The 14,254-nt window shown below is 31.6% G+C and overlaps 3 protein-coding genes across 4 annotated transcripts; 2 read left to right on the forward strand and 1 right to left on the reverse strand.

The window, feature by feature from the left end:
* Positions 1 to 425: 425 nt before the first annotated feature.
* On the forward strand, positions 426 to 2,590 carry LOC140956589 (uncharacterized). 2 transcript variants are annotated; one of them, XM_073413395.1, is made up of 3 exons: positions 426 to 1,244; positions 1,373 to 1,551; positions 1,875 to 2,590. In XM_073413395.1, exons 1-2 carry the CDS (start codon positions 441 to 443, stop codon positions 1,526 to 1,528), a joined length of 960 nt encoding a protein of 319 aa, XP_073269496.1. In that variant the 5' UTR covers positions 426 to 440; the 3' UTR covers positions 1,529 to 1,551; positions 1,875 to 2,590. The 2 variants fall into 2 exon arrangements, with proteins under 2 accessions (XP_073269496.1, XP_073269495.1); XM_073413394.1 differs by lacking the exon at positions 1,875 to 2,590 and having other exon boundaries at positions 1,373 to 1,669.
* Positions 2,591 to 5,218: 2,628 nt separating this feature from the next.
* On the reverse strand, positions 5,219 to 7,969 carry LOC140957716 (transcription factor MYB1R1-like). The gene is made up of 3 exons (XM_073415073.1): positions 7,613 to 7,969; positions 7,255 to 7,460; positions 5,219 to 5,752 (listed from the first exon to the last, which is right to left on the reverse strand). The coding sequence occupies exons 1-3, from the start codon at positions 7,881 to 7,883 to the stop codon at positions 5,411 to 5,413; spliced, it is 819 nt and encodes a 272-aa protein (XP_073271174.1). The 5' UTR covers positions 7,884 to 7,969; the 3' UTR covers positions 5,219 to 5,410.
* A 2,621-nt stretch (positions 7,970 to 10,590) lies between these two features.
* LOC140957159 (putative disease resistance protein RGA3) lies at positions 10,591 to 13,437 on the forward strand. The gene is made up of 4 exons (XM_073414291.1): positions 10,591 to 10,814; positions 10,898 to 11,001; positions 12,979 to 13,064; positions 13,135 to 13,437. Exons 1-4 carry the CDS (start codon positions 10,591 to 10,593, stop codon positions 13,435 to 13,437), a joined length of 717 nt encoding a protein of 238 aa, XP_073270392.1.
* The last annotated feature ends 817 nt before the right edge of the window (positions 13,438 to 14,254 follow it).

A 14,254-nucleotide genomic window follows, 5' to 3' on the forward strand; every position in this document is an offset into this window, starting at 1 on the left:
TTTGAGAAGGAAACCACTTGGGGATAAACAAAAAAAAAGAACGTAATTTATTTTAGATGATAAAATGAAAATTTATACTAAATAGTTTGTAAATTATAAAATGAATTTTTATACTAAATAGTTTGTTTATTTATTTAACAAAGATTAAAGGCAAAAATTTCTGTGAGACGGTCTCACTGGTCATATTTTGTAAGACGGATCTCTTATTTGGGTCATTCATGAAAAAGTATTATTTTTTTATGCTAAGAATATTACTTTTTATTGTGAATATCGGTAGGATTGACCCATATCACAGATAAAAATTCGTGAGATCGTCTGACAACATACTTACTCAAGATTAAATTATCTTAATACCACCAAACCACCCATAAAAAAATATTTTTTAAAATAAAAAAAAATTTACCCTTCCCGTCCCCCCAAACTTGTTATATCCATGAAAAATGGCACAATACGCCTCCACGAGTCGCATCTTAGCATCTCTAGAGCTCCCAACACCCATGGATCCCACGCACAAAATCCACCCCAAACCCAAACCCTCCACCACTTCGGCCGTCGCCGCTTCTCCGTTACACCAGCTCCAGTCCAAGCACCACCCTACGACCACCTACCCAACAACAGAACCGGCCGCCACCACCCAATCTACCCTCCAGAACATATCCCTCCGCTTCTCCAGACTCTATTCAACCCACAAGAAGCTTGCACCCAATCCCACAAAACCCTCCAATGTAGGCTCACTTCCTCAACCTGAGACGCATTACCAAGATAAAATCCTCACCGTTTCCCCGGTTTCGCATACATCTTGCACCACTTTGACCAAGTCAAAATCCCATTGTGAGAGTTATGACTTTGCAGTGTCAAAAGTTGTGGTGAAAGAGAATGATATATTAATGAAGCCATCAAAGAGACACCCCAAGAAGTCGTCTTTGAAAGAGTGTGATGTGAAAAAGGCATCTCAATTGATGGCTAGAAGTCTAGAGAGTGACCAAGTTAAGAAATTGCAAGAAGGGTTTGAAGGGAGGAGATCCTCTGTGTCATCATTTCCAAGAATCAGTGATGGAGGGAGAAGAAAGTCATTCTGCAGCTCTCAGATTGAGTTGACCGATTTCTTCTCTTGCAATGGTGTGAAAGTCGTGGCAGTTGATATGCCTCCGTTTATGCAAATTCATGCCGTCAATTGTGCAAGAAAGTCTCATGATAGCTTAGAAAAGTTCACCTCCAAGACTCTAGCTTTTACCCTTAAAAAGGTAATTCCATCATCACTTTCATCGTTATATTTTGTGGGAATTTGATCATTACTAATTTTGTAGAGATAAATTATTGGGCTTTTTATATTTTTTTTTAAAAAAAAGCTTGATTAGATAGTTATCTCCAGGAGTTCGATGCGGCATATGGACCAGCTTGGCATTGTATTGTAGGGACAGGTTTTGGGTCATTTGTGACTCATTCAGTGGGTGGATTTATGTATTTTTCTATGGATCACAAGATGTATATCCTCTTATTTAAGACAACTGTACAGAAAGCAGATTGAGATTGAAGTCTTTATCGAATGAGGTGAAATTTATTGTTTTCTTTTTAGCATACACACAACTTTGGAATGATATTGTTGTCTTTATCGTATTAGTTTGTAAATTGTAAATCTGGCTTAGAAAAAATTGAGAAACGTTCTTCTTGTTTGATGCCATTTAACATTATGATGAAAAGACGTTTATTAGATAAATAAATTGTATTTGGTACCTCAAGATAGTTTCCTTTCTCAAGATAGTATGGCATCTTTTTAGTCAATTAATATTTATATGGTTATTTGTTCTTGGGGCAAGATGATCCCATGCTCTGTTTATTATTATTATTTTTTTAACTTAGGGAACTCGTAACAGTTATCTTTGGCGTGCTCCGGTTAAAACCAAATGTCAACGCAGTAGTCAGCAAATCACGCTAATTAGATAAAGTGCAAGATCTGGCTGACAGACTTAAAGCAGATGTGACAGAGGCGGAGAGGAATTGAACCGCTGACCTCTTAGTAAGGGCTCACTATACCCTACGATCCCTTGGGATGCCTCAAATATCTGCTAATTGTTTATTGTTGATTGTATTGGTGATGAACTTGGTGACGATATGCATAATTGTATAAGGAACAGTTCGGAATGGTAACAGATCAAATTTGGATCAAACCAGAAGTTCATTGTCTAGATACCGAATTGCTCATGTAGTCTGGCGTGTGTCAAGCTTGGTAAAATTATATATGGTATATTGACCACTTCTTTTCATTCCCTAATTTTCCTTTTCCTCTGGACTAAAGCTTCACCTTGCTTTCTTCATATTCCTCGTTAATTGAACCAACTTTCACAACTGCCCCTCCAATTTATTTTTCCATCTCAAAAGTTTGTGGAACTCTCTCTGAAGGTGTCTGTTGGGTTCCCACGAGCTTCCGAAACCTGGTAGAGATATTGATCCTCAATTCTGGAGCTTTAGATCCCATAGTTTAAGTTTAGTCTCGTATGGCCAGTGATGTCATAATCGAATCTTGAATGCAACGTCGTATTGAACCTGAGCTGTACCTCGAGTGGCTAACAACGTTGGTGTCCGAGGGGTGTGTGCCTTAGAGACGAGGGAGGCAGCTTGTTTTAGGTTTTAAGGTTAGTGTTGAAGTCTTCGTGACTCGTAATTGCTGATGGTGGGTTATTCGGAGCTAGTGCAATCCTCTCCGACGTACACTTTGTTTCACATATCTAAATTTATTACCAGACTATCTTATGCTTAATTAAATCAACCACGAAACGAGACGGTCATATAGATTTTTTTTTTGAGAGGGTTCGTCATGTTTATATTTACATTAAAAAATAATAATTTTAGCATAAAAAGAAATATTTTTTCATGGGTTATCTAAATAGAATATTTTCTCACAAAATTGACATGTATGACTGTCTCACAAAAGTTTTTGTGAATTTTAATATTTGGTATCTAGCATTTATGGACGTATAGAAATATAATTGAAATTATTAAATCCGAGATTGTTATTTTAAATAAATTTTATTGAGCAGGTCTTTTGTAAGACGGTATCATGGATTTTTATTCGTGAGATGAGTTAATTCTGTTCATATTTATAATAAAAAATAATATTTTTATCAAAAAAGTTAATACTTTTTAATAAGTTATCCAAAAAAAATATTTGTCATACAAAATTAAATTGACTCAAGAGACTTCATAAAAGTTTTTGTTTATTTTATTTTATTTACAAACTAAAAGACTAAAATAATATCTATGGTTTTGAATATATATTTATATACGGTATATTTATATTATTCATAAAAAATAAAATAAAAAATTGACTGAAATTCAAGAGATTGGATACGTGATATACTTTGACTTTATATCTTTATTTTTTGTCAAAAACTTGTGTGAGACGGTCTCACGAGTCGTATTTTGTGAGACGGATATCTTATTTGGGTCATCCATGAAAAAGTATTACTTTTTATGCTATAAGTATTACTTTTTATTGTGAATATCAGTAGGATTGACCCATCTCACATATAAAGATTTGTGATATCATATCACAAGAGGCTTACTCTTATTTTTCTCCATGTGTTTGAACTTATTGTGTTTCGTCTAAGACAATTTAATCGATGCTATTATCCATACGTTGTGATAATATAAAAGTTGAAATTTGATAATATTTTAATACTTGCAACAAGAAATTGAAATTTGATGTATGAAAAGTTTTTTTCCCCCCAAAATTTTTAATTTAAGAAATTTTAATAACAAATAAAATTTTCAATATCCATAATCAAATATTTATTATAATAATTTATTACAAGTTTAATTGCAATAGAAGTTAGGTTAGTTAAAGAAAACTGATATTAATTGATTGTTTAATGACGTAGGTTAATCTACAAATATTATATTAGTTTATTAAAAATNTACTAGATATTTTTATATTATAATAAAGATAAGAAACGAAAGATTTATTAGTGGATAATTTAAGAAATAGTTAATGATAAGATATTTTGTTACTAAATCTAAATACGAGGATAATGCGTAGAACAATATCGTGGAGGGGATTGCAATTGTATTAGGAGAGTTAAAATATTTAAATTAAGTTATTACTTAAGATATATATTTTTCGAATTTATTTTTTTTCTCATCTTATTATTCTCAAAATTATATAATAATATCTCGTTCAGTCTTTTGTTTTAAAGTATGATCTGGCTTATTCGAACATTTTTAATATAATCTTTAATTTTAATTTCTTCAATTAAAAATAAAAAATATATTTTGTTTATTTTCTTTCCCATATATATATATAAAATCAATAACTTTTAATATAATATAATATCGAATAGATTGTGAGTCTGTGACTGATTTCTTTTAAATACGTTTCTTGGTCTTATCGGGACAGAGGGCAACATTAAAGATGATTTTCTGAAAAATTCAAATTTATATATGATAACTTTTAATACATAAATTTTACTATAAAACATATGATATTATCCCTTATTTCCTAGCAAAATACTTTATTTAAGAAAAGACATGTTTGATTTCATCTTTTATTTAAGAAGAAAAGGCAAAAACTTGTGTTAGACGGTCTCACATGTCATATTTGTGAGACAGATCTCTTATTTGGGTCATCCATGAAAAATTATTACTTTTTATGCTAAGAGTATTATTTTTTATTGTGAATATCGGTAGGGTTGACACGTTTCACAGATAAATATTCATGAGACCGTCTCACAAGATACCTACTCTTAAGAAAATGCTTAAAATTTCATAATTAGAAAATACCACTCTTTTATTTTCCATCACAAAATTTAAAAAAAAAAAAAGCTTATTTTTCTTTATAACTATTCTAACACTAAAAAAATAAATTGCTCAATAAATCATTTTTTTTCCAAGTATCATATATGTACTTATAACTACTACCAAAGAATCGGAAGAGCCTATCTTTTATTAAATATAGAAATTTCGATTTTATGTATTGTTTTCTGATGTAAAATTAATTAAATTTAATTTTTTTTAAGATAATCTTTTGGCCCAAATTTGTGAACAACAAAAAATTTTAATTGTAAATTATTTACTTGGATAACAAAAAATTCGAATCCAAACATATATATCCCTCTATTCACATAGAACAAACCTCCCGAAAAATGTTGCATGAAAACATGTGATATTATTCATAGATTTTATTCTCAACCAAATCAGAAGAGACAAACCAGACACTCCAAGAAACCGAGAATTAGTATAAATTATGAATCTTAAATAACAGCAACACGAAGCTCGACTTCGGTCTGTAAAAAAAACAAAAAGAAAAATTTCTAACTAATCAAAAATCTATCTGTTTTCTTAATTAAAATTTATCTGTTTGATATCAAGGGACCCTTTTTTCCAATTCATAGTGCTATTTTCTTCATTCTTGAAACTAAGCTAAAATCTGCTGAGTATACGGATCTTGGTCAGACAATGGTGGCGGTTGTATGGAAACCTGCTGAAGATCCACCATTGTTGAGGAAGTAGGCATAGGAAGAATGTAAACCGGACGAACTAGCATTGCAGATGGATTATTCCTTTGGTCTGTGTGACCAAGTGCTGAAGTTTCTTGGATTGGATATAAGACGGGGAAGCCGACATTTGCGGGGAAATGGACACTTGGGAATCCGGTGATGGTGGAAGCTATGGGTGGAGGCAGGGTCGTTGGCCTCGGAACTGGCTGGCTTGTGCTGTCCTGCTGGTTCCTTGCTTGTTCGATTGAGATTGCAGCCACCTAACAAAAGATGAGAAAATAATATCAATATTTGTATTAAAAATTATAAATATTATTTAAATAATAGTATGATATTTATTTTATTATTTTAATAATTAGAGATTTAATCATAAAAATTAAAGAATAATAATTATTGAATTTTCAAATATTTATTTAGGTTAATTATTAATAATTAAAGAATATTTGATTTAATGATTTATAAATAATATAATTTAATACAAATACAAAAAATTAATATAACAATACAATTCATAACTAAATTGAAACACATAATTGAAATACAAATGCAAATTGAAACACGGTATTACTCTTACTGCTTATTAAAGAGTTGGACAAAAAGAATATGACATGGGTAGGGGTGATCAAATTTTTTATTAACCGCTCGAACCGAATTGCGCTGCATCGTTTTTCTTAATATTTTATAAAAAGCGCAATTAAAAATAGTAATCATAAACAACACCGCATACGCGGTTCGGTTATTTTTTTGATGTTTACAAATTATTATAATCATATGTCAAATATTTTGACAAGCGGTTTAGATGGTGCGGTTCGGTTATTTATTTGGCCAAAAATCGCACCAAAGAGCACCACCTAAACCGCTTGTCAAAATATTTGGCCTAGAATTATAATAATTTATAAACAACATATTCAATTAAAGAAGTCGTCATTCATTATATCTCAAATATTTTCGAAACTATTACTCCTACAAAGAAAACTTTTCTTCTTAACTATTCTTCATATTAGTTTTTACCACAATATTTTGTTTTAAATTTGAAAGTAAAAAAAAAGATAAAATAGTGTAAATGTCATTTTTGTTGTGAGTGTGTTGCGTTGTTAAATTATTAACTTAATTTTGAATCTTGATTATTGTTTTATCTAGTTTTATCTTAGTATGATTTGAACTATATTTTATATTTGAAGACATTATATTGTTGTTATTTTCAAATAAATTACAATATATGTTCTAATATTTCTCATTAAAAAACTGTAAACCGACCAACAGCCTGAAATCGCTCAAAACCATAAGACTAATTCTACATGTAAAATCGCGATTATTTTTTTTAAAATAGTAACCGATAGCATATGGCAATTCGGTCTGAATTTTTTTAAAAAAATCGCAAAATCGCACCGTGATGATCACCCCTACATATGGGATATTATTTAGCTGATGGTATTTATCCGAAATGGTCAACTATTATACAAAATATTACAAAATATTGATTATATAATGTAAACATTGGTCATAATTAAAAATATTTTAAATAAAAGATAATATTTAATATATATATATAATAAAAAGAATATTTTGAGAATATTTTTTTTGGTTTAAGATTCACTAAATGAGTTGGATATGGATGTTGTATTTTGTAGAAAAATCACGTTATTTTAACCAAAATAGATTTCGGGATAAGAGATAACCTAAAATTATATCTTGAACCCTGAATCAACAAAAAAATCTAACATACGATCCCATTAATCATAGAATGAAGAAAAAAGATTACCGAGTCAGTTGTAATATCGAAAACGCTTGAACGGCGTCGGCGATTGAGGTTGCTCCGGCGGAAAAAGTATTTCTGGGCATGGCTAGCGACTTGGGTAGGCGTGCGAGTTTTTACGTAATCTCGGGAGATCCCTCTCCAATTCCCTTTCCCTACCTTCTGCAATCCATAAAGGAACAGCTTGTGCTCTTCTTCTGTCCACGGAACACCTAAAAACATTCTCGTTTCAATCAAATTTAGGTCAAAATCATCACCAAACCCATAAATCAAGACCAGAATCGAAGATTTCAAATGGGACTTTCACCAAAAATCCCAACGATAATCGAAAAGTTCAAAACAAACAATTGCTTACAGATCCGACCTCGTTTTCGCTCACGCCCCCCGTTACTAGGCAGGGGTGTGGCATCATCGGCGGAGGCGTAACCGGAAGCGGTACCTTCCTCAGCTTTCGCAGCCTTCGGGAAATCTTCATCATTGTTATTCACAGCAACGGGTAGGAGCTCTGAAATATTATTCATGCTGGCGCTCCTTCTCATGGGATCAACTTTTACTCTGACACCAAACAACATGATCTCGCCGCCGCCTCCAGCGACCTCGGTGGCTGCTGACGGTGGCTCGCTGAAGCGAGACATTGGTTGATTGTTCTCGGAAAATTTTTTTCCGACTAATCTCAAGGGTACAAGCGGTGTACGAGGTATAAACACACAGGAGATCCTTTTGCTAANCAGTTTTTTTCAATCTTATTTGGCAAAAAGGTTAAGGAAATAAAAAATATTTTCAGATATTCTTTTCCATTCTCAAAATTAAATACATAAGATTAGGATATATCTATGTATATCCATACAACACGAGTCTAGGATGCGTATTAACTAAAATTTATGGAAAAACAAATATATAGTTTTTTTTAAAAAAAAGAAATCTTGTTTATTTATAGAATTTTATTTATAGAATTTTATTTTTAAAAATCATGATAAACAAAAATACTTCTACCTTGGTAATTTGTTTCCAAAATTTTTTAAAATATATTTTTCGTTTTATAAATGAAATAAACAATATTTAATTTTCTTTTCAAAAATTAATTTTCAGGTCTCTCAATAATTCATTTTACACAATCTGTCATTACTCGGACGAGTGAGTCTCATGTGAGACCGTCTTACGGATCTTAATCTGTGAGACGGGTCAACCTTACCCATATTCACAATAAAAAGTAATACTCTTAGCATAAAAAGTAATACTTTTTCATGGATGACCCAAATAAGAGATCCGACTCACAAATACGACCCGTGAGACCGTCTCACACAAGTTTTTGCCTACTCAGAAAACATTCTTTTTTTTTTCTAAAACAATACAATATATTTCAAAAGTATGAATAACATTCACACTATGTGATTGACATAAAAAAAAAATATCACGTCAAACAGTATCATTTATCAATTTAATTTTGTGAGACGAATCTCGTATACGACCTAATTCATGAAAAGAGTTATACTTGTATGTCAAAAATATTATTTTTAACTCTAAATATGGATCGGGTCAACTCATCTCACAGATAAAAATACGTGACTTCAGTGTTATATTTTTCAAAGATTCGAACATGAACATATTTTATTCTTTAATATATTCTCAATAAAATTTATTTATAAAACCACAAATTAAACCGAATATGCTCTATACTTTTTGGATATATGAAAGTCATAATTAATATTTTGGGACATTAAAAATCTATTAAAAAGGAATAAATTCAATAAATTATAAGAAAGAAAACAAGAAACTATTCAAATTAATTGTAGGAGATTGTATTACATTTAAAGAACAATTTCCATCTCTCTTTTTTTTGAAACAATAGTCTGGTCATCTTTTCTTTTCTACTTTTTGGCAAAAGATGCTTTTTAACCAGGTTAAGTGTTTCCTTCATGTCGAAGATACATATAATTAATTGACTAAAAAGTTCATGAAAATCGTGTGCAAAAAAAAATTTATGAACTCAACTATACATGATTCATCGTTTGTTGTTTTTTGCAGACGATGTCCTTGAGCTATATATGATTCATCGTTTGTTGTTTTACAAAAAGAATAGTTAATGATATAACTGAAATATTTTAAATCGTACAATAGTACAAACGTCATGTGTAGATCATTTATTTAGCAGAGACAATTGTTGCATTCAAATAATTTTTCCTCTCGATAATTTTCCTCATTGTGGTTTATGAGAATCGTACATATGGTATCGACTTTAATACAAATTATAAAATTGATCATTTGTTGTTTTAACAAAAATAATAAATTTGTTTTTAANGAGAAACGTGTTCTCCAACTATGGATCCACATCCATTTATTGGGCCCATACATCACATAATAACAACTTTTATAATTATGTCACATGTTGATTTTTTAGGTGGGACACTTGTGCAATTTTTTTCCAAAATAATGATTAAGAAGTCTTAACTAAATAAGAGTACAAAAGAATTGAAGAAAAGTTCCATAAGAAAATGTATTGTTATTACAACTTGAGTCTATTTTACAAATGAGACATATGAGTCTATTTATATCACTCATCTTACTTTCTAAAATATTATATATTTATTGTAAATAAAAAGATTTTACGATGTTCTACTCTATTATTTTTTCATAAACAACTATATGATTTTAGAGTGTTTCACGTCTGAAGTGAGACTAGAACATGATGGATCTTTTTCATATTCAACTTAGCATCTTGCAAGCACCTTCTTCAACGACTTTTTTTTTTTACTCATGTGCCAAGTTTTGATCAGTGACAAGTAGCTATTAATATCACGATATCTATATATCTTTTTATATTGTTTATTAATTAATTTTGAGACATCAGAATAACTAATTTTGATGCACAATGAATTTTTTAAAATACCAATAATAATTTTTTAAAATTTATAAAGTACTCTATTTTCATTTATTAAAGATTTATTTTAGTAAATTTATGTACTCTCTAAATGTTTGAATTTTTAAATGATTATATCATTTCTAATATAAAAATTATTATAATAAAAAATTAATTTAAATTAACAAAAAAAATTAAAACAAAATATCAAAATATCACTCATTAATTATAATGATTTGTTTTACTAAGTAATTACCAAACATTCTCAAATCAGTTTTCTTATTAGCTTTAGTTGAATTGAAAAAAACACACACATACACATTAGTTGCCGTTCGTCACAAAGAGAAAAATGTAACAAATTAACTTAATAATAATCCCTGATACGACAAAGTATTCAAATCGAGAATCTGAGATTAAGGGTCTTTTTTCATTTGATTTCATTTTCATTCTCCGATTTCTCGATCTTGGACTACTGCTGAATTGTGATGGCGGAGGCATTTCTTCAGCTTTTGTTGGATAATCTGACTTCTCTGATTCAAGCGGAGATTGGATTGATAATGGGTATGGAGCAGGAGACGAAGAAGCTTTCCAGTACTCTCAAAGCCATCCAAGCGGTGTTAGAAGATGCAGAACAAAAGCAGTTGGAAAGCAACACTATTCGAGATTGGTTTACGACATCGATGATATCTTGGATGACTGCGCCACGGAGGTCTCTAAACTGGAGCATAAGAATAACAAATCAAGTCGTTACGGTCTGAAAAAGAATATGTTTCGACACAAAATCGGGAGAAGAATGAAAGAAGTCACCGGAAAAACGGACGTAATTGCTGTGGAGCGCGAAAAGTTTCGTCTACTTAAAATGGTTATAGAAAGGAAGAGTAACTATGCTGCCGCAGGTGAGACTCGGTAACATTTTGAACGAGTCTCAACATATTTACGGAAGAGATAGTGCACTTTGAATGTTTCTCACTTATCGAATGGAATGGTATGTGGTTATGATTGTACACCATTAGTCATTTGACCTGGGCAAATGTAAGGGCTCTGCGTACTATAGTGCACTTTGATCCGTTTACCGACTCCATTAAGGGTCATCAGGTGGCGCGGTTGGATGTAATTTCAAAAAAACGCAGGAGCAAATGCATTGTAGTCGGGGATTCACTGTTTGCCTACGGGGTGAAGACATGTTAAGATATCATATATGATTTGATGAATCAATAGCGCAAGGAATCTCTGGCCAGAGTAAGACATGTACATTTTGGAAAAGTGTTTCCTCAGTTACACATACCATGTCACTATTAGTACTCAAAGATACATCACATCGTTATCAAATTCGTATGCAACTCTCGATATACTAATGGTTGCAGATTCGATCGGGATATATGAGTTGAAGGGACCGTACTGTACGCTAACCATGACTTAAAGTTCTTGTAGGCACTATCAGCGATACGTAAGGCATCATGAGACGATGCTACTAGATGTTCTTACCATGATCTGATAGGGATAATAAAAAATGAGTTCTGACATTCTTGATAAGAAGTTGATGAAAAGAATCAGCCTAAGATAACATGAAGATGTGAACTCATAGCTAGCTGTATCCCTGAACCATTGAGGATCACACAATTATCGGATTCTGTGTTCCTGTTGAGAAAATCAAAGTTCAAGGAGTTGAATTTGACGACTATAGTTTGATGGAGATCAAACAGAATGTTTATAAAGGAGTTTATAAGTTGATTTCATAGTATGAAAGAAATGGAAGCTTAATAACTAATTAAGGAAGGAGAGTGTAACTGCCTGTTTTTTGCGAAAGAATTCACTAAATTGGTAGCTGTCCAATATGGTAAGTGAAAATTATGATCTTCAAAATTTTTAATTTTCATTATGTGAAAATGACTTGTATCCTTGGCACATCAACGCTGTCAGATCGTCGATCAAAGTTATAATGAGTTCAAAATCATTTATTTAGTGAATTTAGAATTTACTGATTAAATGATAGTATTAGTAATGTTGATTACTAATATGTACAGATTCTTATAAAATGTTGTAGAGTGGTTTAGAATTAATTAAATGAATTAAATAATAGTTGTTTAATTTAATTAGTATCTATGCATGTATTAAATGTGCATGTTAAATATATTAATGTTAATATATATACATTTTATATGGAGATATAAAGATGTGTATACATATTACTAATATATCATGCATTATCAAAAATTGATAAACACGTGATATAATAATAATATGATAATTTTATTTAATGAAAAATAAAAGTCCTGCTGAGACAAAGATTGAGAATCCGGATGGGAGAGGGATTCTTAATGAGATTAAGAATCACACTCTATAAATATATACCACTAGGAGCACAAAAAATAAAAGAATTTTGCAAACCACACAAAAATTCACCAAAATCCTCCCCCTTTTCCAAACCAACCTCTCGGCCATCACCAAAATTTGGTGAACAAAATCTTGGCCAAGTGTGTTCTTCCTACGCTGCGTCCCTCCAACATTGCACCGACTGCAGATTTTGAAAATTCAGACGATCAAGTTTCCGTGAAGAAAATGTTTGCGATTACTAGTGCAATCCAAACAAGAATCAAAGTTTCTGATCGTGAACCTAATTCGACGATCAAAATGCCAAGATCTATTAGAAAGGGAAATACAAGAAGAATTATCTATGCTAATCTTGGATTGGTTTGGAATCCAACATAATTTACGCGCATGTACATAAACTAAACACCCTATGAATGTTAAATAACATATGAGGCCCAAGGACAGTTTCGAGCATCGAAACTAAAAATTTAAAACTTCCGTTGGGCTTTGGGTGCGAGAAAATGGTACACTAACAATGAAAATCTTTGTGAACCTGGTAAAAGACCGTGAACAGCTCTCCGTGTTACCAATAATTGGCATTGTAGGACTTGGAAAAACAACTCTTGCTCGGCTGGCCTTTAATGATAAAGTAGACGAACATTTCGTTATGAAAATTTGAGTATGTGTCTGATAATTTTGATTTGAAAATTTTGATCAAGGCCATGATAGAGTCAGCAGCTGGTAAAGAAAGTTCATCCGATTTAGCGTACTTGGATGCTTTACAACGCCATCTCTTGGAGCTGCTGAACCAGAAAAGACACTTGCTTGTGTTGGACGATGTGTGGAACGATGATCAGGAGAAGTGGGGTATGTTGAAGAATGCAGCAGCATGTGGTTCGAAAGGTGCTACAATTGTTCTCACCACATGCCTTAAAAAAGTGGCAGACATCATGGGAACGCTCCCCCCTCCCCCATTTAGCAGGGTTGTCTTAGAAGAATTGAGGAATGGCTTCATGTCCTAGACAATGAAATTTGGAATTTACCCCAAGAAATTTTGCTCTTACCAGCCTTGTTATTGAGTTATCATCATCTTTCCTTAGAATTGAGACGCCGTTTAGGCCGGACCTGATGCCATTGCTTCTCTGACCTCATAACAGGCATCTAAAATTAAACAAGTTTAGTTTCGATATCTTTATGAGTTTTAGTGACGAAAACCAAAGGATTATGGAATGAATACATATAATTTATACATCACCTTTTCCTCTCGCACCGTGCATGTTAAAAGTTTGTTGCCTTACATTCTACCTTCTAGTGTTGACAAAGACGACTAGTTGATCCAATAGCTAAGATATTTACGAGCAGAATAAATGAAGGTCATCCTTGAAATGATGGACATAAAGAATTGCATTAAGAGAAATTATTCGACTATAGCTAGGAAAAGTTCAATAATTCTATTCATATATATAATAGCAATAATAAAAAAAATTACTTTAGCATTACACAAAATTAAAAGTATATGTTGTCCCAACAATTTCATGGTTCAATTTAAATTTTAGATATATTATAGGATAATTTGAATACAAAACCTATAAAGAATATATTTTCTTTTTCATTATATAATTCGAAGAAATTATTTTTTATTTATAATTATTTCAATCATTTATTTGATCTTACAATATTATTTCATTCACTAAATAAACTGCTAAATTTCAAAATCTACATAGAATGATAGAAACATTCTCCCACGTTTAATTCAAAAGTACCGAGAAAATATATTTTAGGCCAGCGTAACTAACTGCATGATGACGTTGCACGAATCACTTACAAGGTCTCAGGGGC

Source organism: Primulina huaijiensis, chromosome 14 (assembly GCF_012295235.1).
Source record: "Primulina huaijiensis isolate GDHJ02 chromosome 14, ASM1229523v2, whole genome shotgun sequence".
NCBI lineage: Eukaryota > Viridiplantae > Streptophyta > Magnoliopsida > Lamiales > Gesneriaceae > Primulina > Primulina huaijiensis.

What these genes read in the sequence shown, in the direction of transcription:
- LOC140957716 (XM_073415073.1), bottom strand. Translation starts at nt 7,883, where the DNA reads ATGTCTCGCTTCAGCGAGCCACCGTCAGCAGCCACCGAGGTCGCTGGA. An exon ending in GGGGCGTGAGCGAAAACGAG is followed by an intron (nt 7,461 to 7,612) that starts GTCGGATCTGTA and finishes GAATGTTTTTAG; the next exon opens with GTGTTCCGTGGACAGAAGAA. An exon ending in TCGATATTACAACTGACTCG is followed by an intron (nt 5,753 to 7,254) that starts GTAATCTTTTTT and finishes ATCTTTTGTTAG; the next exon opens with GTGGCTGCAATCTCAATCGA.
- LOC140956589 (XM_073413395.1), top strand. Translation starts at nt 441, where the DNA reads ATGGCACAATACGCCTCCACGAGTCGCATCTTAGCATCTCTAGAGCTC. An exon ending in TAGCTTTTACCCTTAAAAAG is followed by an intron (nt 1,245 to 1,372) that starts GTAATTCCATCA and finishes AGTTATCTCCAG; the next exon opens with GAGTTCGATGCGGCATATGG.
- LOC140957159 (XM_073414291.1), top strand. Translation starts at nt 10,591, where the DNA reads ATGGCGGAGGCATTTCTTCAGCTTTTGTTGGATAATCTGACTTCTCTG. An exon ending in TGGATGACTGCGCCACGGAG is followed by an intron (nt 10,815 to 10,897) that starts GTCTCTAAACTG and finishes AATCGGGAGAAG; the next exon opens with AATGAAAGAAGTCACCGGAA. An exon ending in GAGTAACTATGCTGCCGCAG is followed by an intron (nt 11,002 to 12,978) that starts GTGAGACTCGGT and finishes ACCTGGTAAAAG; the next exon opens with ACCGTGAACAGCTCTCCGTG.